Below are 23524 nucleotides of genomic sequence, written 5' to 3'. Positions count from 1 at the left end.
TGTAAAATTTTGATGGACAATTTCATTATCAAGATTGAAATCATCTTGTGTTATATCAGAATGATATATGTTTAATTCATTTTGCATTTTGTCTGGACGTAGTTTGCTGACAGGGTCTCTTGAATTCAGGTGGTAATTATCATTGCTAGTATGAGAGGTTGCTAGGTCTAAAGAAAGTGGTATAATGGAAAAAGATGATGTCGACCTTGTAGATATTTCTGTGGATGATTTAGATTTAGATGGAGGAGGAGGTGCTTTGATCGGAGAAGAAGAGGTACCATCACCAGTTCTGCATCCTGATGAAATTGTTGCTGGGGAGGATTACAGGGGTGATACGTCTGGCAGTTTGGTGACAGATAATGTTGAAGATGAAGGGTTTGAGCAGGTATCTTTAAATGATCAAGAGAATAGTGGCGGTGGACTTCATCATCGTGATGGCTCAGGTGCATCAATGGCTTCTGATAGTGCAGTAAGTCCATCTGGTCGAGCGGAGAAAACCGAGGACTTGTCACATGGAAGACTTGTAGATGGTGTAGAGTCGAGGCATAAAACTAATAGTTCCAGTTTTGGTCATATGCGAAATCATATTGATGATAAGGTTTTGTCTACTGAGCCGCCTCAGAAAACAAGGCCGAAAGGTGCAATATCTAGTGTGTCCCCAGAGCTTTTACATCTAATTGACTCTGCTATTATGGGAAAGCCAGAAAGCTTAGACAAACTTAAGAAGATTGTGACGGGTGCTGAGGCCTTTGGTGATGAGTATGATGATGCCTTATCCTTTTTAGTGATTGATTCTCTTCTGGCCACAATGGGGGGCGTTGAAAGTTTTGAGGAAGATCAAGGTAATAATCCTCCTAGTGTTATGCTGAATTCTAGGGCTGCAATTGTTGCAGGTGAGTTGATACCTTGGCTACCTTGTGCTGGTGATAGTATGGGTGTAATGTCCCCTAGGACACGAATGGTTAGAGGATTGTTAGCTATTTTACGGTCATGCACAAGAAATAGAGCAATGTGCTCAACTGCTGGTTTATTAGGTGTTCTCATTAGATCTGCTGAAAAAGTTTTTGAACCAAGTGGTAACTCTATGCAGCAGATGGATTGGGATGGCAGTGCTCTATGCTATTGTATCCAGTATTTGTCTGGGCATTCTTTAAGTGTGGTTGATTTGCGTAGGTGGCTTGAGGTTATCTCAAAGACACTTACCACTGCATGGGCTCCGCGTTTAATGCATGCACTGGAGAAGGCAGTTGGTGGAAAGGAATCAAGAGGTCCAGCTAGCACATTTGAATTTGATGGTGAGAGCTCTGGTTTGTTGGGTCCTGGGGAAAGTCGTTGGCCTTTTGGCAGTGGGTATGCATTTGCAACATGGATATATGTAGAGTCGTTTGCAGACACTATAAATACTGCAACTGCCGCTGCCGCTATTGCAGCAGCTGCTGCTGCCACAGCTGGAAAATCATCACCAATGTCTGCTGCTGCTGCTGCAAGTGCACTTGCTGGTGAAGGCACAGCACACATGCCACGACTATTTAGTTTCTTGTCTGCTGATAATCAGGGTTTGGAGGCATATTTTCATGCACATTTTTTGGTGGTTGAATGTGGTACTGGTAAGGGAAAGAAGGCTTCTTTGCATTTTACTCATGCATTTAAGCCACAATGTTGGTATTTCATTGGCTTAGAGCATACTTGCAAACAAAGTTTACTTGGCAAGGCAGAGAGTGAGCTGAGGTTGTACATTGATGGGTCTTTGCATGAGACTCGTCCTTTTGACTTTCCTCGCATCTCGAAGCCGCTAGCATTTTGTTGCATAGGGACAAATCCTCCGCCTACGATGGCAGGTTTACAACGACGTCGTCGTCAATGCCCCCTTTTTGCTGAAATGGGACCTGTATATATATTTAAGGAACCGATTGGCCCGGATAAGATGGCACGTTTGGCTTCTAGAGGAGGTGATGTGCTACCGTCTTTTGGAAGTGCGGTTGGACAAACTTGGTTGTCAATGAGCGACCATGTACAAAAAATGGCGGAAGAAAATTTGCGTCTTGATGCGGACTTGGCTGGCTCCCTGCACCTTCTTTATCACCCGAGGTTGCTCAATGGGCGATTTTGTCCAGATGCTTCACCAAGTGGTGCTGCAGGTATTTAAACTTATGGTGTTTATTAAATGTAGATCATTAGCATGTTTTGGAAGCACCTGCAGTCATGATTCTTTTAGACTTTTGGGCTTCAATTGTTAAAGTCCATAGTTGCTGTAGATAGTTATTTATTCATTTTTTTATGCTATCTAGCTGATATGGGCTTGAAGAGTTGGTCTCCTGATTCGATGAACAATCTTAATCTTCGGATATCTCTAAACCCCATTCCAGAGGACAGAGTTCTTTTAGGGTCTTTCTGAAGTGACCCTGAAGCATAATTATTACACCATTCTTTTTCGTAATTCTCTTTGGTCATTATTTACCCTGCATTAGTACATTACATCTATTTGGTGCTCTTGTCTACTAAAGGTCCTAGGAACCAAAAGCCTGCTTATTGATTTAAATTCTAATCCATAGACATTGGTAGTTCTTTAATCCACAGCAGTCTTATTTTGATCTTTTTAAGAAAGACTTGAGATTTATTCTCACAGCAATTTAGACATGGAGATAATTTCCATCGGGATTTGACTGCAGTTGTGTTGTGCTGACAGTGCATGTTTTTTTTCAGGCGCGCTTCGCAGACCGGCTGAAGTGCTTGGGCAAGTACATGTTGCTTTGAGGGTACGGCCAGTTGATTCATTATGGGCGTTGGCTTATGGTGGTCCAATCTCATTGCTTCCGTTGACTGTTACCAATGTGAACAATGATAGATTGGAACCAAAACCAGGGAATCTTACTTTATCTTTGGCCACAGCTGCTTTAGCTGCTCCAATTTTTAGAATCATTGCCATGGCTATGCGACACCCTGGAAACAATGAAGAAATATGTCGTGCTAGAGGGCCGGAGGTGTTGTCTATGATCTTGCATTTTCTTCTACAATCGTTGTCTTCAGCTGATGCAAAACATCATGATGGTGTAGCAGATGAGGAACTTGTTGCGGCTGTCGTTTCCCTGTGCCAAGCTCAGAAACATAACCATGCTCTCAAAGTGCAGCTATTTAGTACTCTTTTATTAGATCTGAGGATTTGGAGCTTGTGCAACTATGGTCTGCAAAAGAAACTTCTGTCATCTTTGGCCGATATGGTTTTCACTGAATCGTCTGTCATGCGTGATGCAAATGCTATTCAAATGCTTCTTGATGCATGCAGAAAATGCTACTGGACTATTCGAGAAAAGGACTCAGTCAATACTTTTTCTCTAAATGAGGAAACCCGTCCGATTGGTGAAGTGAATGCCTTGATCGATGAACTTCTAGTTGTAATTGAGCTTCTTATGGTGGCAGCACCACCTTCACTTGCTGTAGATGACATGCGTTGTCTGCTCTGTTTTCTGGTGGACTGTTCACAGCCAAATCAGGTAATGCTGGAGATTCTGGCATTATATTTTAGTTTTTCAAAGTGAATCTGTTTGCTATTTTGATGAGGCTTTAGTCAGAAGTTGATTATTACATTTTTTTTCAGGTTGCTAGAGTTTTGCACCTAATCTATAGGTTGGTTGTGCAACCGAAGACATCACGAGCTCAGACTTTTGCTGAAGCCTTTTTATCATGTGGTGGGATAGAAACACTGCTTGTTCTTTTGCAGCGTGAAGCAAAGGCTGGTGATTTAGATTTTTTTGACTCTCCCGAAAATGATGACCAGGACACGTCGTTACATGGTTCTGAAGTGGATCAGGAGGATGGAGTATTAGAAAGTAGTGATGGTAGAAATGTTGTGTCACTTGAAGAGAAGAAGCTTCGTTCTCATATTGAAAAGGGAGCAGAATCTATTAGCGGTAAAAACCGGGTAGACCTTGAAATATTGGAAATTCTTAGTGATTATGGTGATCTCTCTTCAGGGATGTCTATGGAGAGAATGATATCAGTTCAAGAGAGTTTTTTTGCTAAAAATGTTGGTGGAATTAACTTGTCAATTAGTGCTGATAATGCAAGGAATAATGCATACAATTTTGATAAAATTGATGGCATTGTGGTTGGTGTCATTAAATTGCTGGGCATTCTAGTTGCGTCAGGACATGTAAAATTTAACTCCAATAATTCGTTGCCTGTTGTCACAAGTAGTGCTGGATTACCAGATACAGGTGGCTCGATGTTTGATGATAAAGTTTCTCTCTTACTTTTTGCTTTGCATAAGGCATTTCAGGCGGCACCAAGAAGGCTGATGACTACAAATGTGTACACAGCTTTATTGGCAGCCTCAGTATGATTTTTGTTCAGTATCTCAATTTTTTATTGGTTTTTATTCATGGTCCCCATATGTTCGCATTAATACTTTAGCATTGTTGTGTTCTTCATTTTTTTTGGCTTTATATGTTCACTAGTTCTTTTTAGTTTGTCACTTTAGTAATGGGGTTTTTAGTGTGAGGATTTCACATCATATTGCAGTCTAAATATTCCAATTCGTCTCGTCAGACGTCACTACTCTCTATCTGAGTCTCATCAGTCTAAATAATTCTAATAAATGACATATTTACTACCATATATTACTTATTTTTGACCTTTTTTATGCCTTCTATCAAAACTCTGCCCTTTTGTATATGTAAGGAGGGCATAGGTACCATTTAATTCTGATTAGGGCCTACCAAGTTCCACCTCATAGTAATTGGGAGTGATTTGTAGCACACCTTCTGGCTTAATGAAAATCAGTAGACCTAGAGTGAGTTGTCATTTGTGGTAGAATCTATTGTGTGTTCCTCTCTGAGTAAGTTTCTATATGTCGAGGATGGAGGTATTCACTCTGTAACTGAAGAGCATGATTAGTCATTAATCAAAAGGACAAAATTAGATAAAAAAAATAATTAAGATAGACTTGGCTGTAGACATGCTGAACCTGTGCCCTTACCTTATCCCTTTCCTGATGAAAAGAATGCCTGGGCACACAGGAAGAAGAAAAAGGGGCACTACGATTGGTCTGCTCCATGTATGACCTCAATCAGTTGTGTGGTCTTGTCTTGTCCTGTATGTCAATAAAGGGTGAGAAATTTTGTAAAATTACACAGATCTTGCAGGAAATGCAATGCAGAATTCTTTTATAAATCTTGAGTACAAAAAATATTTTCTTGGCCATGTTTCTCTAGGAAATTTTCATTTTTGGCCATGTGTGTGTATATATATATAAATCTCTTTACCTTTGGTAGTTCTTAGTAAATTTATTTGTAGTAAATGATATTTGCTGTACAATGAGCTGGGAAGTAGTAATCATGAAAACAATGTAAACTCTGGTACGATCATTTGGGCTGGCTGATTGTGTTCAATATTTTATGTTTCACTTTTTCTGCTGCTGTTACTATCATCTACGTGTAATATTTAGGCTCTTTGTTGGTTTCTTGTACAACGTTTTAGGATTCAGTTCTGAATAAATGACTTTATTTTATTATCACAGATTAATGCTACATCAACTGAAGATGGTTTGAATTTGTATGATTCTGGACATCGATTTGAACATCTACAGCTTTTGCTGGTCCTTTTAAGGTCACTTCCCTTTGCACCTACAGCATTGCAAAGTCGAGTGCTGCAGGTAGTGTCATCTGCTATTATATGCTTGTCAAACTGTTGCACTTGTTGACTAGTATAGTTGGTTTTCCAAATACAGCTTAATGTAACATGTGAAGTGTGTGGGTCAATTCTTTTTTGAGCTTCGGATTTCAGATATATTCATCTTTGTTCTTAAAACAATGTAGATAGTAATTCGTGGCAATAAAAGGAAGAGAAAATAGTTCAAGAATGATAGCATTTCTAATTCCTTTTTTGTTGGCAATAAATAATGGACACTTCTGTGTGAAAGGGCAGGTGGTGGGGTGGCAGGGATGAAATGGGATGGAAGTTTTTCTGCAGGATCAAATTTGGCATACATATCTTTGTCTCTGTCTATAGGTTTTCTATCCACTTTGTTCTACAGTATTTAGCCTCGAGTACTGTTGATGGTTTTATCAATCATTAATTTTATTAAATTTGTAGTTTTGTATTTTATTATGCAATGGAAGAGGCATTTATTTGCTAGGCAAGCATAGAAATAAGGTACACCTTCTAAGAGATATGTTGTTTTCCTGATAGACTTTGATGCTGTCCTATCCTTCAGTGAATGGATGTGTGATTGGGTCAAGCATCAAAAGGCTCCTTGACTTTCCTTTTCATTTTGTATCTGAAAACTTTAGATGTCTTGTTAACTTTAGGCGTGGTTGATAATAAAGTGTGAACAGGTCATTTAAAAAGCTCCTTGGATGTTGTCCTTTGATATTGTTAGCTGTATCTTGTTGTGCCACCATTTCTATCAGTAGTGATAGGCAACTTATATGGACTGTATTTTACTCTCTCATTCTTGTCCTGTGAATAGTCCGTTTTAGATTTTGTTCAAGTTTCATTTGGATGGCCTTGTTGATGCTACAATTTTAGAATTGTTAAATAATAAGTGAATACGTATCTCTGCTTCTGCAAGGTTCTGAAATCTATGTCTACTTGTATTCTCAGTTCTCATACATGTTACTCTTGGATATTGATATTATCTTTTTTCAAAGCGCTAAGGTCATGACACTTCACATAATGAAAAAATACGGTTTCAATTGCGATTTGGTAGTGGTAACAGTGAGGTAATGCGGTTATCATACCACCAAATATCAGCAGAAACTATGAGATATCAACTGTTCAAAAGGCATTTTTTTCACCTCTATGATGAAGGTAGTCTCATTCTAAGGAATTAAAAACCTTTACAACTCGGCAGATAACCTTGTTTAGTCACAATGCTGCACACCTATAATGTGTTTCTGTCTTAGATTGTTCAATGTCATTATGTGCTTGTCTGTTTTAGAATTGACAAAATAATAAAATTTCTCAAGTATTGGATTCCAATATATTGTTTTCCTATTAGTTTATTGCAACTTTCTACATTATTTAGGTTTCTATATTGTTGTCTTTGATTTCAGGATCTCCTGTTTTTAGCTTGCAGCCATCCAGATAACCGTAGCTGCCTGACTCAAATGGAGGAATGGCCTGAATGGCTTTTGGAGGTTCTGATTTCAAATTTTGAGGTATTATCACCCTTTCCGTTTAGAAAACACCTTTACGATATTATCTTGGATGGAGGCAGGGATGACACTTTTTTTTTTCAAAAATTTAGGGAACTATAAAGCTGAAAACGGAAAAAATTATAAAAACTTGGGGGATATAATGAATTTAAATTCAGCCTTCCATGTACATTTTCATGAAACAATTATTTTTTAAAAAAAATTCAGAAATGCATTTTGCCCAATTACCCTTCATGTTTCCTTGATGCCACTTACCACTTCTTGTATCTCCCCGTTATCCCCGCCCTTGCCCTGTCTGTAGTTGTACTATTTAGAAGATAAGGGATGTCTGTCTTTGAGCTTCATAGATATGGAAAAGCATAATGTGCTTGAGATTATCCAACGTTTTTTTATAAAATGTTTACGATCTTCATCTAGCTTCCTTTTATGTATTTATAAATTGTGGACTGATGCTAAGTTCTCTTGTTTGATTAGAGAGCTCCAGATAAGAACTTGAATTCTTCAAGCATAGGGGATGTAGAAGATCTTATACACAATTTTTTGATCATTATGTTAGAGCATTCAATGCGTCAAAAGGATGGATGGAAGGTTGGTTTACTTGGTTCATTTCTTCTGTACTTTACGTCTGGAATAATCTTGTGTTTTTTAGATGGAAAAAACTATATTCTTGATGCATTGTCTGGATTGGATTTGCTCAAAATATTTTGTTTCATACTTTAACAATGATTTGCTTGATTAGTGATGCCTTTTCGCTTCCGTTTCTTTAATGTTTCTCTTCTTTTTGAACCAAAATGCACTTGAAAGTTCTTTTATTTTTATGTCTTTTCTTTATTCTCTATGCTGAGTTTAGTTTTCTAGGTATCAGCATGTTCTATAACCTTTGTTTGCTTTATTTCATAAATTATGCTACTGCATCTGTCTACTTCTGTAATCAATGTCTGGTGCAATGGTGTTCTCCCTATGTCATGCTATACTCAAAGCATTATAAACATTCATTGTTTGCTATATTTTCCTTTTACAGGATATTGAATCAACAATTCATTGTGCAGAGTGGCTCTCTATGGTGGGTGGATCTAGTTCTGGAGATCATCGTATGAGGTAATACATTAGCGTTGAATCTGAAGTAATTTTTTTGCCTTTATATGAGGGAGACTGAATATATTAGATAGCACAATTGTTTCTAGATCTCGCATCGTCTCACTGGTTCTGGCCGACCATTCTTTTTGTCCTTGTATTTTAGCTGCCTTGTCTGTTATAATATGCATATGATGTATAGAAGCCCAAAGTTATGATGTTATATCCATTAAAAATAAATCATTAGCGAGATGATCTATTAGTGTGGCCCTGCTTTGGTAAATGTTTTACTAGTAGCTTTTCATTTTTTTTTAAAGGGTGGGGGAAGTTAGGCTAGATGTATGCTACAAAGACACATTTAAGATGTCACGCAAATGCTCAAGCATGCTTGTACGAGAAACTCATGCCCTCATCACAAATACAAGATAGTTACCTTAATTAGGAACTTTAAACAATTGACAGAGCTCTGCCCTCCAAATCTGCTTCTTTCTTTCTTTCTTTCTTTCTTATCAACAGTATTAATAAAATGTCAACATATCCATCTTCTTCGGTGAAACTAGTCACAATTAAGGTTTCTTGGTTTCACTTACTATGGGTGTGATAACCTACTTATGTCTGATACTAGTGGTAAAACATCTGGGAAGCTTTTTTATAATTTCTATTGTTCTTACACATCATTTGGCTAATGGTATTAACTATTGGTAATAGGAATGAGCGTTAATGTTAATTTTGATGAATTATGCTATGTCATTCCCATCACAACAAAGCAGTCATTTTTAAGAATTTTTTTCTTTCGAATTTTCCATTACCACCTAATGCGCTCTGATTGACGAGAAAGAACTTTGTGAAGAAAAAAATTTACTTGAGTAAGACAAGCATAACTTCAAACCTTGTCAAGTAATATTTCTAGCTAAATTACATTACATTTCATCACCATTCTCACAGTTGACCAATAACCAAATGAGTTGTTACTGTTACTGAAATATTTAATAATCTTAAGATGGAAGTGTTGGCTTTGGATTAGGTCATTTAACATTCATGACAACTTCCATAATATAAAAATAGAATGGAGCCTAACTGTTTGTGTGTATGTGTCCGTGTGCTTACTACAATGTCATGAATTAGAGTACTTGGAAGTTTAATTGGAAATTTTAAAGTAGCTTCTTACATGGAGAGGGAGATTTACCATGTTGTATCTTCAGGAGCTTATCTAGTCATGGAAGGATAAAGACTTATCTGATTCATGCGTATACTATGATGTTTGAAAAGACCCATAAAAACTCAGATTCTTTTTTTTTTTTTTTTTTTTTTTTTTTTTTTTTTTTTTTTTTTTTTTGGAAAACTGCTAGTGTAACTTGCTTCAGAAAGAATTGTTTCTCCAGCTTTTCATCAGTAGATGCAACAAGAGAGGTTGCAGGGTTTTGAGTGTCTTATGAATGACTTCTATTTATTTTTCATATCAGTGTATCTTGCTCTAGGATTGCTGTCCAGGTTTTGATACTTCAAAATTCCATTGCTCTGAAATTTCTTTTAAATTATTTACTATCATATACTTAAAAGGACCTTCTCGTGTTCTGGGATAACCTTTTTTTACCGATCTCGATGGCCACAAAGTTGGAATTTTGCTTTGCTGTCCAATTATAGTTACTTTTACTATAAGCAACTGGACTGGTTTAGACTTTAGAGGGCAGAGCAGTTATGACTGCATCACCTGCCTATCTTTAAATTCGATCTTCTATTTACATAAATAGAGGTCATTGATTATTTTCATCATTTTCTTTTCTAGACGCGAGGAATCATTACCTATTTTCAAAAGAAGACTTCTGGGTAGTTTGCTGGATTTCTCTGCTAGGGAACTTCAGGTTCAGGTAATAATAGTCTTATATATATTAGGCTCTGTTTGCAGAGAAGATTACCTTTATTTTCTTTTTTGTACTTGGTTTCTTTTTAAGGGATGTCTTATGAGGAGTAACCTAGTGAAGTGACACAGTCGTGCCCCTGAAAAGGATGAGAAAACGTTCATCAACTTGGCAATTGAGTTTGGACCTTCTTATCAATCAGTCTGTTATATTGTTCATGATCACATGAAGTTTACTTAAAGAAATAATTATCAAGTGGAAGCTGATTCTTTCCTCATGAGGTGTTTAACATCAGCTCTATGTGTACAGCAATTCTCATGTTTAGCGACGACTTAGAAATTAGATGTTCTCTTCTAGAAAAAAATATCGGTGAAGCATCATATGTGTTGGAAGAATAGTGTAGCTATTTATATTTCTTGTCCTTGTTGAGACTATCTAAAAATTTAGTCATGATTGATGTAAAAAGCCATGCTATTTTTGGGTTTTGTCCATGATATTACTTTCTGTTTCTCTTGGGAGATGTGAAGAGTTGGAAGATGGTCATCTGGGAAGGTTGATTATAAAGTTTTCTGTAGAACATCATCTCTCATCAGGTGCTTTTGTTCATGATATTAATTCCTCATGAGGTATCTCATTATTACTTTAAAGAGAAGGATAGTTTCAAATGCTAATACTGCGTCAACCTAGCACTTACTCCTTGCTGCCAAAGTCTTCTATAAGTCAGTAGACATCATAATTCACTTGTTATTACATTCTCCTTCTGATCCTTCTAATACTAATTCCATATTCGAAGTTTCTTACCTGTAATGTTGGTCAATTGTTTCAGCCAACATTTTCTTTTGGAATGGTGCTTGATTATTGTGTAAGTTCCCATGGCATCCCCAGGTTTCATACCCATATGAGCTCCTATGTTGAACATTTTCCACAGTGGTTTTTGGGAGACGATGACAGAGTTAGTAGACAGGAGTAGATGCAATCCATTGGACTCACATTCTAATCTAGAAAAAAACTTTAGTTGTGCCTGTACTCTGTTGATCCTTCAATTAATTTTCCTATTCTACCTCTAAATCATCACTTTTTTATCCCCATATGCTGGCAATTTTAGAATGTGGAATCAGCCTTCATACTTTGGCATTCCTCAAACTTTCATATTCTTGTCTTCTAGTTATTCTTCTTCCATGGAAGATTGCCAAATACTACCTCTTGACTATTGTGGTTTATCCATCTAACATATTTTTGCACATTACTATATTTCACACCCGTTTTTATCAAATATGTCACATATTGCTGGTTTCAAATAATTACCTTTGTGGTCTAATTTATGGTAGCAAAAATAGACCTAGGAACACAAAAATAAGTTGATTCATTTTACTGAGTAGTGTTGGGTCTTCAAACTATTTATATTTAGCTCTGCCTCATGGTTGAAATTTATTTATTTGTTCCTTGTATTTTAAAATACAACAATAACAACAAGAATGTTTGAGCCTTATTTCCAAACGATTGGGGTCGGCTACATGAACCAATATATCAGTCCCAATGCTTGTTTACATAAATTCTTCTTCTCCATTCATTTCGATTTTTTACCATCTCAATTTGTAAGTCTAGGTCATACATATCTTTTTGGTAAGATGTGTCATGTGATTTGAAAACCATATGGCTCAGACATTTTACAGCCTACCACTTTTTGTGAGGAGGTTGGAAAAGGTCATACTCCACTAAACAACTCACACCACATTGCCCGCAATTCGCGTTATTTCTCCGTAATAACAGTTTTCCATGACACCATGACCGTTTTCGGAAACGCATCCGCGACTGTGACGTTTTTCCATGCCTTATACTCTTTATTGCAACTATGCTGTAGTTTAATCTACATTACTTGGACTCTTTATTTTAGTTCAAATACTTGTGTTGGATCCTTGACATTCGGACTCTTCTTCAACACTTCATTTTGGGCCAAAATTATGGAATATTGTCACAAATAGCCGAGTGAGGCAATCAGACATGAACATGTGTTGGAAATGAGTTTGAAAATCCCAGTAATACAATAATGTACAGTTTACCATAAAAAATGAAGACTTTTGCTAACCTTATGCTTATTGGTTTCTTTCTGAGCAGACTGAAGTCATTGCAGCGGCTGCAGCTGGTGTTGCTGCCGAGTGTTCCTCACCAATAAATGCCAGGGCAGAAGCTGAAAATGCTGCTCAGCTTTCCGTGGCATTGGTTGAGAATGCTATTGTTATTCTGATGCTAGTTGAGGATCATTTACGCTTACAGAGCAAACTATTTTGCGCTCGTACTGCTAATTGCACGGCGTCATCACTTTCATCGGCTAGTCGCTCAATATCATCAGACTCGAGTTCTGGAGAGCCAAAAGATGTTTTAAGTGACCGTAAAGCATGGTCTGGAAACACTGGAGGACTCCCCCTTGATGTATGTGGATGTGATATATTTTCCCTTTCTTGGTATTGTATGCAATTCTCCATTTCTTTGGATGTTATTCATTATCATATCATTTACATTAGCTTTTTTTCACCTATTCTGTTTTCTTAGCTTCTCACGTCAATGGCTGATGAAAATGGGCAAATTTCTGCGGCGGTTATGGAAAGATTAACTGCTGCAGCTGCAGCTGAACCTTATGAATCCGTTTCTTGTGCATTTGTCTCTTTTGGAAGTTGTACAAAAGATTTGGCAGAGGGATGGAAATACCGAAGCCGGCTTTGGTATGGTGTTGGTCTTCCTCCAAAAGCTGCTGTATTTGGTGGTGGTGGCAGTGGCTGGGAGTCTTGGAACTCTGTTTTAGAAAAGGACGAAAATGGATGCTGGATTGAGCTTCCTTTGATAAAAAAATCTGTTACTATGCTGCAAGCATTATTGTTAGATGAATCTGGACTTGGTGGTGGTCTAGGTATTGGTGGAGGATCTGGTACAGGAATGGGTGGTATGGCAGCTCTTTACCAACTATTAGATAGTGATCAGCCATTCTTATGCATGCTCCGTATGGTGCTTGTTTCAATGAGAGAAGAAGACAATGGCGATGAAAACATGCTTATGAGAAATTCAACTTTCGAGGATGCATCATTAGATGGATCACATAGAAATACAGGCAATACAGTGGTGGATAATATTAATAGAGTGTCTACTAGAAAACCTAGATCTGCATTATTGTGGAGGTAAATGAATAGCAATTGCTGCGTTTTGTTTGCCTTTTTTTTTATTACTGCATTACTCTCGTGCTCATGCATTAACGCTTTGGAATTCTTTTATTTCTTGCTGGTTCAATTTATACAATTGATATGCTTTGAGCTTGTGTAGTTTATGTGGTTGTGGCTTGTTTGCTTTCTAGTTTTTTGGGTTTTTACAAGTGTATCAAATCTCAAATGCGGTTGCAGAATTGCTTTTGATGGAAATTTAAACAGTTAGATTGGTCAAAATATTGCCCGAGACCATGAGATTTCCTCCGAACTGACCAGAAACGCAATTTTTAACAAATTTACGTTGTGTTAGTATTGTTTCGGTAAATTTGAAAAACATTAAAACTCCGCCACTACAATATGATGCGATCTTCTTTTTGCATATTGCAAGATGTAACAATTATGAAATCACTTAAGCGGTCAATGCAAAGGGTTTTTCAGTTATAGGGACTGACGTTGGTCAAACCTTCACAATGCAGCGATGTCGTGGTGCAGCCAATATGTTGCACTATTGCTGGGCCATTCTGCTTAATTGGCAGAAGCCTTATTTTATGACAACCAACCCTTTATTGTGCTGTTTGTATGAGAAGCTATCATTGAGGCCACGTGTGATTTATAATTGAAGTCTTTCTTTTCAAAAGAGTCCGAAGCATCTTTGTTATAGAAAGTAGAAAGAGGGCATGAGAGGAGAGGGAATAAAGATTAGAGGTGTTCATTTGGGTGATCGGGTCGGTTTCGGACGGGTGTCATTCGGTTTGGTTTTATTTCGGATGCGTGTTACGGCGGGATCACACTCGGGTCGGGTCGGTTAGTCACGACTCGGTTAGAGATCAGTTATTTGAGCTATCGGGTTAGCATCGATTTGGTGTCGGTTGAAGTTTGTGTCGAGTAGTTAATCGGTCTCGGGTTTCATCGGTTAATAATTGGTTTGGTTTTACCAGGTACAGATCGGGTTCGGGTATTATTTTCTAGTAGAATTCAGCTACGAATTACTAATTACTATAGATCGAGTCAATATTTGTTAGTCATTTTTTAATTGATGATAAGATTCCCTTTACTTAAAGCAAAATAGTTAAAATGCAAATCAGTTAGTGATTATTACCTTGTTACGTTTACTTGTTTGACTGTAAATTAAAATTAAAGATTTATCATTTTTCATCTAATTTGACTAAAAATAGTTAAATAAATATTGACCGTTGATTATTAACTCTAAATATATGAAACCATGTATTTATAAAATTTAATTTATTAAAATTTCTATTACTTTATTAGATTAACTAATAAGATGATTGAATATGAGTCGATCATACCTCTATGTTAAAAAATGATTCAGGTTTACAGCATTTCGATTAAAATTCGTTCAGGTTAAGTCGGTTTTAGCCGGATCGAGTTCAATTTTGAGCATGATTCGGGTCGGATATGACTCGGTTCAGTTCGATTAATGGTTATAAGAAATCGGTTGCAGTTCGGGTTCGATTTTACGATTTTCGGTCGTAAATCGGTTCGGGTGCCACTTCAGTTCGGATAATGTCGGTTCGATAAACCTAAAAAAGAGCATATTTTCGAGCTGGTTAACTTTCGGTTTTGGTTCGGGTTTTCGAATCAGGTCACATTTGAACAACTCTAATAAAGATCATTTACTTCATGTTTTATGCAAAATATTGAGATTTAGCTAACCAAAGATCAGCTGAGTGGAATTGTCTAAAATTGGCTATGGAGCAGTAAGATAATTTGACACTTCTGTTTCGCGGATGTGCCACACAAATGATATGATGCCCATTTTTGGAAGTTCGTTTTTACTTGGTCTATTCGAATCTTAGAACTATGCAATCATAGATAGGGGGAATGAGGTGTGGACAATGGTGAGGAGTGAGGACAATGGGCTTGAATTATAGTTTATATAAGCCTTTTGTTTAACAAATGCTTCTGCAATGAATCAGTATTACAAATGCTTTAAATTTTGAATTTTACGCTTAAAGCAATTGAGATCGAAAATTTTGATTGTTCTTTATTCTCGAATTCAAATTCATTCATTCTTCTTTTTCATCTTGTTCATCGTGTAACGTTTTTCTTGATAATGTTGTGCAGTGTCCTTTCACCTGTTCTAAACATGCCTATCTCCGAGTCCAAACGACAGAGGGTATTAGTTGCGTCCTGTGTCCTCTATGCTGAGGTTAGTTTGACCAAATTCAGGTTACATTAAATTGAGTAATAATTATAGAGTTGGCTATTTATGTCTGGTGCTTTTACATTATAGCTTTCTGGCTGTTCTAAGAAGTATTTTGGTTGTCTATTGTTTGATCATTATTAGATGAAAGTCTAGATATGATTGGCCTTGTTGTCTTGTAATAACAAATTAATTTTGAATGTCTCCAGATGTGGCATGCTGTCGGAAAGGATAGAAATCCTCTCCGTAAACAATATCTAGAGGCTATTGTGCCTCCGTTTGTCGCCATTCTACGAAGATGGAGGCCACTATTAGCTGGAATTCATGAACTTGCGAGTGCTGATGGTCTTAACCCTCTGGTTGTTGATGATCGTGCTCTGGCTGCAGATTCTCTTCCTATAGAGGTAATGGATAGTTTACTATTTCATTTACTTAGTCTGTTGTTTCTAATGATGTGCTCTACAGTGGCTTATTTCCTTTAATTACTAAGTGCAGATTTTGTCCTGAAAATTACTCCATTTATTTACTAGCAACTTTTTTTAATCATGTTTTCTAAGAAGTGCTTTGTATAAACTGCTATATGCCTTAACATGTCATTTTTGACGTCAATGAGAGTTTGCATCAACTAATTGACATTAATGCCTTTTTCCCTCACTGTTGACTTGAACAAAGCTGAAATTTCTCCAGTGTTTACATTATGTAAGTTATCGTGGAACAATGAAGAAGCTAGTTACTAATCTCTTTGTATTTTTTAAATTTTTTTTAAGGTTTTCTTGCAGTGGTGAAAAGTTTAATGTTTGATGCACTTTGTATTTGTTGATGTGTTTCTTTCACACAAATTTATTATTATTGGTGGTCCAATGACTTGTGGCATGATTTGAAGTCCCATATTCGATGGACATTTCGCAGCTTCTTACACATCTTGAATGTCCTTAATGTTCAATGCTCTCTTATGTTTTTCAAAATAAACTAACCTTACATGCAGCTCTATTGTGTCCATTTAGTTGACTAATGCACGCAAATGTTCAGGGAGCTCTTGCTATGGTATCTCCTGCCTGGGCTGCTGCTTTTGCATCTCCGCCTGCTGCTATGGCGTTGGCTATGATTGCTGCTGGTGCTTCTGGGGGTGATGCTCCAACACGTGCATCAACAACTCAGCTTAAGCGTGATGCCTCATTGCTTGAGCGTAAGGCAGTGAAGCTTCAGACGTTTTCGAGTTTTCAAAGGCCATCAAATATTCCGAACAGGTCTTCTGCTTTTCCAAAAGACAAGGCAGCTGCAAAAGCTGCTGCCTTAGCTGCAGCCCGTGATCTGGAACGAGATGCTAAAATTGGTTCAGGGAGAGGCCTTAGTGCTGTAGCAATGGCTACATCTGGTCAACGAAGAAATGCAAGTGACATGGAGCGTGTTAGGAGATGGACTCATTCAGAGGCCATGGGAACTGCTTGGATGGAATGCTTGCAGCCAGTTGATACCAAATCAGTCTATAGCAAAGACTTCACCGCTTTTTCCTACAAATTTATTGCTGTCCTTGTTGCAAGTCTTGCTTTGGCTCGGAACATCCAGCGATCAGAGGTCCGCTATGACTCCTTTCCCTGGAGGGATGGGAAATGCAGTCGTTATTTTACTGGATTGTTTTCTTCATGCGTTCTTGTAGCAATTCTTGATGGCACTGTTTTTTTTGCAGATTGATAGGCGATCTCAAGTAGAAATGTTAGCACGCCACCGTCAAGCCATTGGTAGTCGTGCATGGAGGAAATTAATTCATTATTTGATAGAGTTGAAATGTCTTTTTGGACCATTTAGCAACCAACTATGCAATCCTGAGCGTGTATGTAATCATATTTTACGCACTGCAGTACTATTTTTATTTCTGACATGAATCCTTTTAAGGACTTATCTTTGGTTGTTTCTGCCTAAGGGCCAATGCATTTGAACAATCCACATGTAATCTTTAAATTGTGCTCCTCAGGTAATGACTTGTTTTTTTTACAGGTTTTCTGGAAGGTAGACCTCATGGAAAGTTCTTCAAGGATGAGAAGGTGCCTACGGAGGAATTACAGAGGCTCAGCTCATCTTGGCGCTGCAGCTGATTATGAAAATGATAATGCTACTAAGGAGGAGCACCAGCGTGTGATTAATGCATCAAATGCATCTGTCCTAGCAGCTGAAGCAATTTCTGCAGATGCATTAAATGAAGATGAGCTTGCTAATGTCAATAATAGGGTTAGTATTGATTTCGATGGGGAGCACCATGAGAATCACTCTAGGAATTCCAGTGGAGCTGAATCATGTACTCAAGTGTTGTCGGATTCTACTGAAGCACCAACTACTAGCGGCCAAGGTATGGCCCAGGATTCATCTGTTGTTGCTCCTGGGTATGTTCCTAGTGAGCTTGATGAGAGAATCATGCTTGAACTTCCTTGCTCAATGGTGAGGCCACTGAAGGTTGTTCGTGGAACCTTTCAAGTAAGTCTTGTATGCCTTGTACTACTGTGTGTTTTATTGTTTTTGAATTTTGCTATATATGAAGTATTGTGGGTTAAATTTTTCTGTAAGGGATATGGATCTCAATAATGTCTTTTAACATTGGAACTGTAGCAATTATGAGCTTATAATATAGAATGAGGGATCTGTTACAATGCCTTTTTTATTACTTAATATTCATGGGGATTGAGATTAACTAACTCAAACATCTGCATAATGATTGCTTTTTCAGCCAATGATCTTTTTTAGGTTTTATATCTTATGATGGTTCATTTTCAGATAACAACAAAAAAAATTAATTTTATTGCTGAGAACATTGAGGCGAATTCATCAGGCAGTGAACTAGATCAAAATTCAGAAAATAGGGACCAGGAAAAAAATCATAGCTGGTTAATATCTTCACTTCATCAAATATATAGTAGAAGGTTTGTATGATGTTTCATTTATAATGAACTTTTATCATATTTGACTGTCTCTTCTTTGGATGATTTTGTAATGTAGTTTTAGTGGTGAATTTTACTCTTAAAATATGTTCACAATTTTTTTCTGGGCATAGCTTCGACTGTCATGATTTATTTTTTTACTTTCATTTCTGCTTGCAGATATCTATTGAGAAGGAGTGCACTAGAGCTCTTCATGCTTGACCGTTTTAATTACTTTTTCGATTTTGCGGTATAGTGACGTCGTTTGCAAATTTTCTTGTTTTTGACTTTTTGCTTTATTTCATGAAAATATATCTGCTTCTAACGTGAAAGGGAGTTGCTATTCATCTGAGATGTATGTACTTTTTTGCTTTGTAGACTAGTGAAGGTAGAAGAAATGCTTACCGGGCTATTGTTAATGCACGTCCTCCTCATTTGAACAATATATATCTTGCGACTCAGGTTTTTTCTGATGCTGCTTTAATTCAGTCTTCTTGCTGAATTTTGCTTTGAAACTTGATCTACTTTTTTGTTGTCTATGATAGTTGGTTTCACCGTTGTTGATATCTTTTCTGCCGCCTCATGCTCGTTTTGATTATTTTTCTGTGTTTATTAACTTGTAGAGACCTGATCAGCTTTTAAAAAGAACTCAGCTGATGGAGCGTTGGGCTAGATGGGAGGTAAGACATTATTATATGAATTTCTGAGTCTTTTACTCGTCATCTATGCTTATCCATGAGAAATTTACAATGCATGTTGACATTTTCAGATTAGCAACTTTGAATACCTAATGCAGCTCAACACACTGGCTGGGCGTAGTTATAATGATATCACCCAGGTTCCATTGATTATTGCATTAGTGTTTTGCGAAGATTTTTCTACCATTTTTGCTGACCCTTTGTAATCGTTAATATCACACTTTAAAATTTCCAATGCAGTATCCAGTATTCCCTTGGATTTTGTCTGATTATACCTCGCAGAAGTTGGATCTTTCTAATCCTTCTTCTTATCGAGACCTTTCAAAGGTGGATAAAACATAATACTTTTTTAACTCAGATCTTTAGTTCTTCTAAGTTCTAACACATTAGCCTCTCTGACAGCCTGTTGGTGCACTAAATCCTGAACGCTTGAAAAAATTCCAGGAGCGATATTCCAGCTTTGATGATCCTGTTATCCCGAAGTTCCATTATGGTTCACATTATTCAAGTGCTGGAACGGTAGGTTTTTTCTTTCTGTTGTCTGTAAATGTTTTGTAGCTTTTCTATTGGCATATGATGTTTCCTTATCCTTCAGTGAAAGCTCCACAACCTATTTATAAAAATTAAATTGGTGGGTTTGGAATTTATTAAATAATTTTTTGGGATTATAATAGCCTGTATTGTATTTATAATCTTATTCAACTGTTTTTTATTTTTTTCTTTGGGGTATAGTTTGTGAAAAAATTGGGAAATAGGAAGGATTGAATTTTGCAATGTTCTATTTTTTAAACGATGATTCCATTATCAAAACTTATATGACATTTATGAGTTTTCCTTTTTAATTTTGGTATGGCCTCCCCATGTATAATGGTCTGGTCTTTGTCACTAGGTGCTCTATTACCTTGTTCGAATCGAGCCTTTCACCACGCTCTCTATTCAATTGCAAGGAGAAAAGTTTGACCATGCCGACAGGATGTTTGCTGATATTGCTGCAACTTGGGATGGAGTTCTCGAAGAGATGAGTGATGTGAAGGAATTGGTATATACACCTTTCATATTTTCAGCGTTTCTATGTATGATTCCCGCTATGTGTCTTACTGTTTATCTCATTGAGGTTGGATGTCATAAAAGAATACAATACGGATGGAAATAGAACCACATAGTAAGTACATGGGGTGTTAGAGACAAAACATTTATGTGATGGATAGAGCCTTTTTATGCAGACAAAGTGAAGAAGTTTAGCACTAGCTTAATTGGCAAGTCAAAAGTTTGAAAAACATTTAGGATTGGGCCGTTGGGGGAGATAATTATTCTTTGTTCTATTCAGCGTATACATAGTTTTGCAAGAGCTGGTTTTGAAAGCATAAATATAAGCACTAGTTTATGTTATGCAAGTGGAGGCTGCCAATAGTGGTGATGTAACAAAGGAGAAACAAACAACAACCCAACAATGATGAGGCGGCAGATGCAATGAATGGATGACATGGCTGTAGGCAGTCAATGAGGTCATAACAAAAAAATGCTGCAACTTTGTTTGTGGGCTGAATATTCTAGAAGGAATAATTATGTTATTAGATTTGATGAGGTGTCCTAGAATCAGAAAGTACACAATATATATTGGGAGGAATGCTTTGTAATGGTTATGCTAAAAATTAAATGAAATAGTACCTTGAACGTTTGGAATTTCCTGATACTCGAAATCAATCACTGTTCTTACATTTCCTTTACTATTTCCTTTACTGTGCTTACTTTGTAATAGAATCTGTCCTGCATTCATAACAGTTTAATAAATCAATTGAGTTTTGACCATTGAACACTTTAATAAGGAAAACCCTTGATCAATTAAATTTATACCATTGAGTTCTGTAAAAGTTAGATGAACAGAATGTGGGCTCCATTATGCAATTATGTAGTGCTTTGATTGGGTTTCCCCAGCTAACTTCTTCATCATTGTGGTCTTAGGTTCCAGAGCTCTTTTACCTCCCTGAAACGTTGACCAATGAAAACTCTATTGATTTTGGTACCACACAGCTTGGTCAAAAGCTTGGTATGCTGTTGATAAATATTTTATATATTACTAGGATTTAGTACATTAAAGAAGACTGATGTATCTTCTTGTGCTTTCATTCAGATTCTGTCAAGCTACCTCCGTGGGCAGAAAATCCTGTTGAGTTCATCCATAAGAATAGAATGGCACTTGAGAGTGAGTATGTTTCTGCTCATTTACATGAGTGGATTGACCTGATATTTGGGTGAGTTATGCTAGGTGGTTTTAATCTTCCTTGAAATTTTCTTTTGAGAAAACAAAAAAGGCCATTTATTTCCCCAACACGTAAATGATGTGAATGTGCAGGTATAAACAACGGGGAAGAGAGGCCATAGCAGCAAATAATGTTTTCTTTTACATTACATATGAAGGAACAGTTGATATTGAAAAAATAGCTGACCCTGTAAGATAACTTTCAATAAATTATTTTTCTAGTTTGACATTGAATTGTCCAGTTACAATGTATATTTCCTTTTTCCCTGCGTTGAGCTTTTGTTTGATTGTTATACAAGGTACAACAACGTGCCACTCAGGATCAGATTGCGTATTTTGGGCAAACCCCATCTCAGCTTTTGACAACTCCTCACATAAAAAGAATGCCATTAACGGAGGTGCTTCAACTGCAGGTAGCCTGGTTCAAACTGTTGATTGCTATCATTTAATCTTGCTTAAAATGAGCATGTCCTTTGTCCTAGGATATAACAATATTTCTGCTCCCTTTTTCAAATTTATGTGCTTTCTTGGTTTTTTATTTTTTTTTTATTTATTTTTTATTTTTTTATCTCACACTTGATATATTGGATTTGTCTATTTGAGTTAAATATCAAGATTACTATGCATGAAAATTTCTTCTTATGCTACTATTGTGGAAACCTGCTTTGTGCTCTGCTTTACTTTTTTCGGGATGATGTATATGGTATACCATATATTTGCTGGAATTAGCAATTACAATTTTGATTGTCTTAAGTATCTACTAACATCACTTAGTAGTTAGTACAAAAGTAACACGGCATACAATTTGAAAACATGAAAAAAAAAAAATTGCTGATTATGGTCTCTTTGCTTCATTTGTTTGCTATCTCATTTTTGTGTCCAATAATATTATATGTGCAAGATATAGGTAATTCTGTTTAACTTGTTTTTTGCTACCACGTTCTCTTTATTGTGCTAAATTTATTTTTAGTTTTGAAGATACTCTCAAGACCAAAGAATTAAGATTATGAAGATTTCGAGTCATAAGAATATATAGATAGGAGCATGAATCCTAAAGAATGTTAAGAGGTGGAAAAATGCACAAATCATGCTGTATTAATATAGGGAGTTGTTGAAAGCCCGAAATATTTTAATTGCAGCATATTCCTCTTCGGGAAACTTCTTAATTAGTGCAGCTTTTCTAATATTATTAAGTATTGTGGTCTTTGTTTACCTTTTACCCATCTTTCTACCAACTGTGTAAACAAGTAGGACAACTTTCTTTTCTAAATATACTCAAAAGGAAGCAAATGGTGGAAATTAAAACACTCTCTAGTCTCCTAGTTTCTTAAATGCATGCCAATTTCAAATGTTTTGAGATTAAAAAATGAGGAAAGTACTTATTTACTATTGAAATTGAACAGTAAAATCTTTCCCTGTTCTCATAAATTAGAGAATCTGGCAACATGCCAGAATTCCAAGGGTTCTGCTTGTTACCATTTAGCAATGGCAACTTAAAACTAACGTTGTCAAACATTGATTAAGCCTAGAAATCTTCTGCACCTCATGGATAGACCAAGATTGCATACCTGCAAAACTTTTGCCTTTTTTGTTCAACTTATTCGACATAACTCATCTGCAAAAGCTTGCATAAAAATCATAGGTCTCCTCAGCATGAGATTCTACTATATTCATCAAGGCTAAGATGATGAATTTGCAGATTCAGCTACATAACTTTGCCTCCTTTTAGACTTGTTTTTCCTTTATCCTAGTAAATTTTGTGGAAGTTTGTCATATCATATACAGTTTGATAATAGACTCCATTTTGTTTGAAATTGTGCATTTCAGACAATTTTTAGGAACCCAAAAGAGTTAAAACCGTATGCTGTTCCGATGCCTGAACGCTGCAATCTACCTGCCTCTGCAATGCATGCATCCTCGGATTCTGTTATTATTGTTGATATAAATGCTCCAGCTGCATGTGTGGCACAACACAAGTGGCAGCCAAATACACCTGATGGCCAGGGTGCCCCTTTTCTTTTCCATCATGGGAAAGCCACTACCAATTCTTCTGCTGGTGGATTGATGCGAATGTTCAAAGCACCAGTTGGGGCTGTTTCTGAAGATGGTCACTTTCCTCAAGCATTGGCATTCCCCACTTCAGGAATTAGAAGCACAGCTATAGTCGTTATAACTAGTGATAAAGAAATTATAACAGGTATGTGATTTGAAA

At 36.8% G+C, this 23524-nt stretch overlaps 1 protein-coding gene across 2 annotated transcripts in view; it reads left to right on the top strand.

Annotated features, from left to right (window-relative positions):
• Nucleotides 1-23524, top strand: part of LOC130809834 (BEACH domain-containing protein C2) — a 30158-nt gene that overhangs the window by 777 nt on the left and 5857 nt on the right. For both annotated transcript variants that reach the window (XM_057675665.1, XM_057675666.1), the window contains exons 2-29: nucleotides 130-2138; nucleotides 2704-3491; nucleotides 3596-4333; nucleotides 5516-5650; nucleotides 7053-7157; nucleotides 7629-7742; nucleotides 8176-8252; nucleotides 10015-10096; nucleotides 12203-12517; nucleotides 12638-13257; nucleotides 15367-15451; nucleotides 15655-15849; nucleotides 16475-17020; nucleotides 17133-17276; nucleotides 17441-17914; nucleotides 18212-18357; nucleotides 18535-18604; nucleotides 18733-18816; nucleotides 18978-19034; nucleotides 19124-19192; nucleotides 19293-19379; nucleotides 19455-19571; nucleotides 19942-20091; nucleotides 21015-21099; nucleotides 21184-21304; nucleotides 21406-21502; nucleotides 21612-21725; nucleotides 23140-23509. In XM_057675665.1, the coding sequence (XP_057531648.1) occupies nucleotides 185-2138; nucleotides 2704-3491; nucleotides 3596-4333; nucleotides 5516-5650; nucleotides 7053-7157; nucleotides 7629-7742; nucleotides 8176-8252; nucleotides 10015-10096; nucleotides 12203-12517; nucleotides 12638-13257; nucleotides 15367-15451; nucleotides 15655-15849; nucleotides 16475-17020; nucleotides 17133-17276; nucleotides 17441-17914; nucleotides 18212-18357; nucleotides 18535-18604; nucleotides 18733-18816; nucleotides 18978-19034; nucleotides 19124-19192; nucleotides 19293-19379; nucleotides 19455-19571; nucleotides 19942-20091; nucleotides 21015-21099; nucleotides 21184-21304; nucleotides 21406-21502; nucleotides 21612-21725; nucleotides 23140-23509 (7939 nt within the window). In that variant the 5' untranslated portion in view covers nucleotides 130-184. The remainder of the gene's footprint in view (nucleotides 1-129; nucleotides 2139-2703; nucleotides 3492-3595; nucleotides 4334-5515; nucleotides 5651-7052; nucleotides 7158-7628; nucleotides 7743-8175; nucleotides 8253-10014; nucleotides 10097-12202; nucleotides 12518-12637; nucleotides 13258-15366; nucleotides 15452-15654; nucleotides 15850-16474; nucleotides 17021-17132; nucleotides 17277-17440; nucleotides 17915-18211; nucleotides 18358-18534; nucleotides 18605-18732; nucleotides 18817-18977; nucleotides 19035-19123; nucleotides 19193-19292; nucleotides 19380-19454; nucleotides 19572-19941; nucleotides 20092-21014; nucleotides 21100-21183; nucleotides 21305-21405; nucleotides 21503-21611; nucleotides 21726-23139; nucleotides 23510-23524) is intronic.

Source organism: Amaranthus tricolor, chromosome 4 (genome assembly GCF_026212465.1).
Source record: "Amaranthus tricolor cultivar Red isolate AtriRed21 chromosome 4, ASM2621246v1, whole genome shotgun sequence".
Lineage (NCBI taxonomy): Eukaryota > Viridiplantae > Streptophyta > Magnoliopsida > Caryophyllales > Amaranthaceae > Amaranthus > Amaranthus tricolor.
This window is presented reverse-complemented; position numbering and strand designations above follow the sequence as displayed.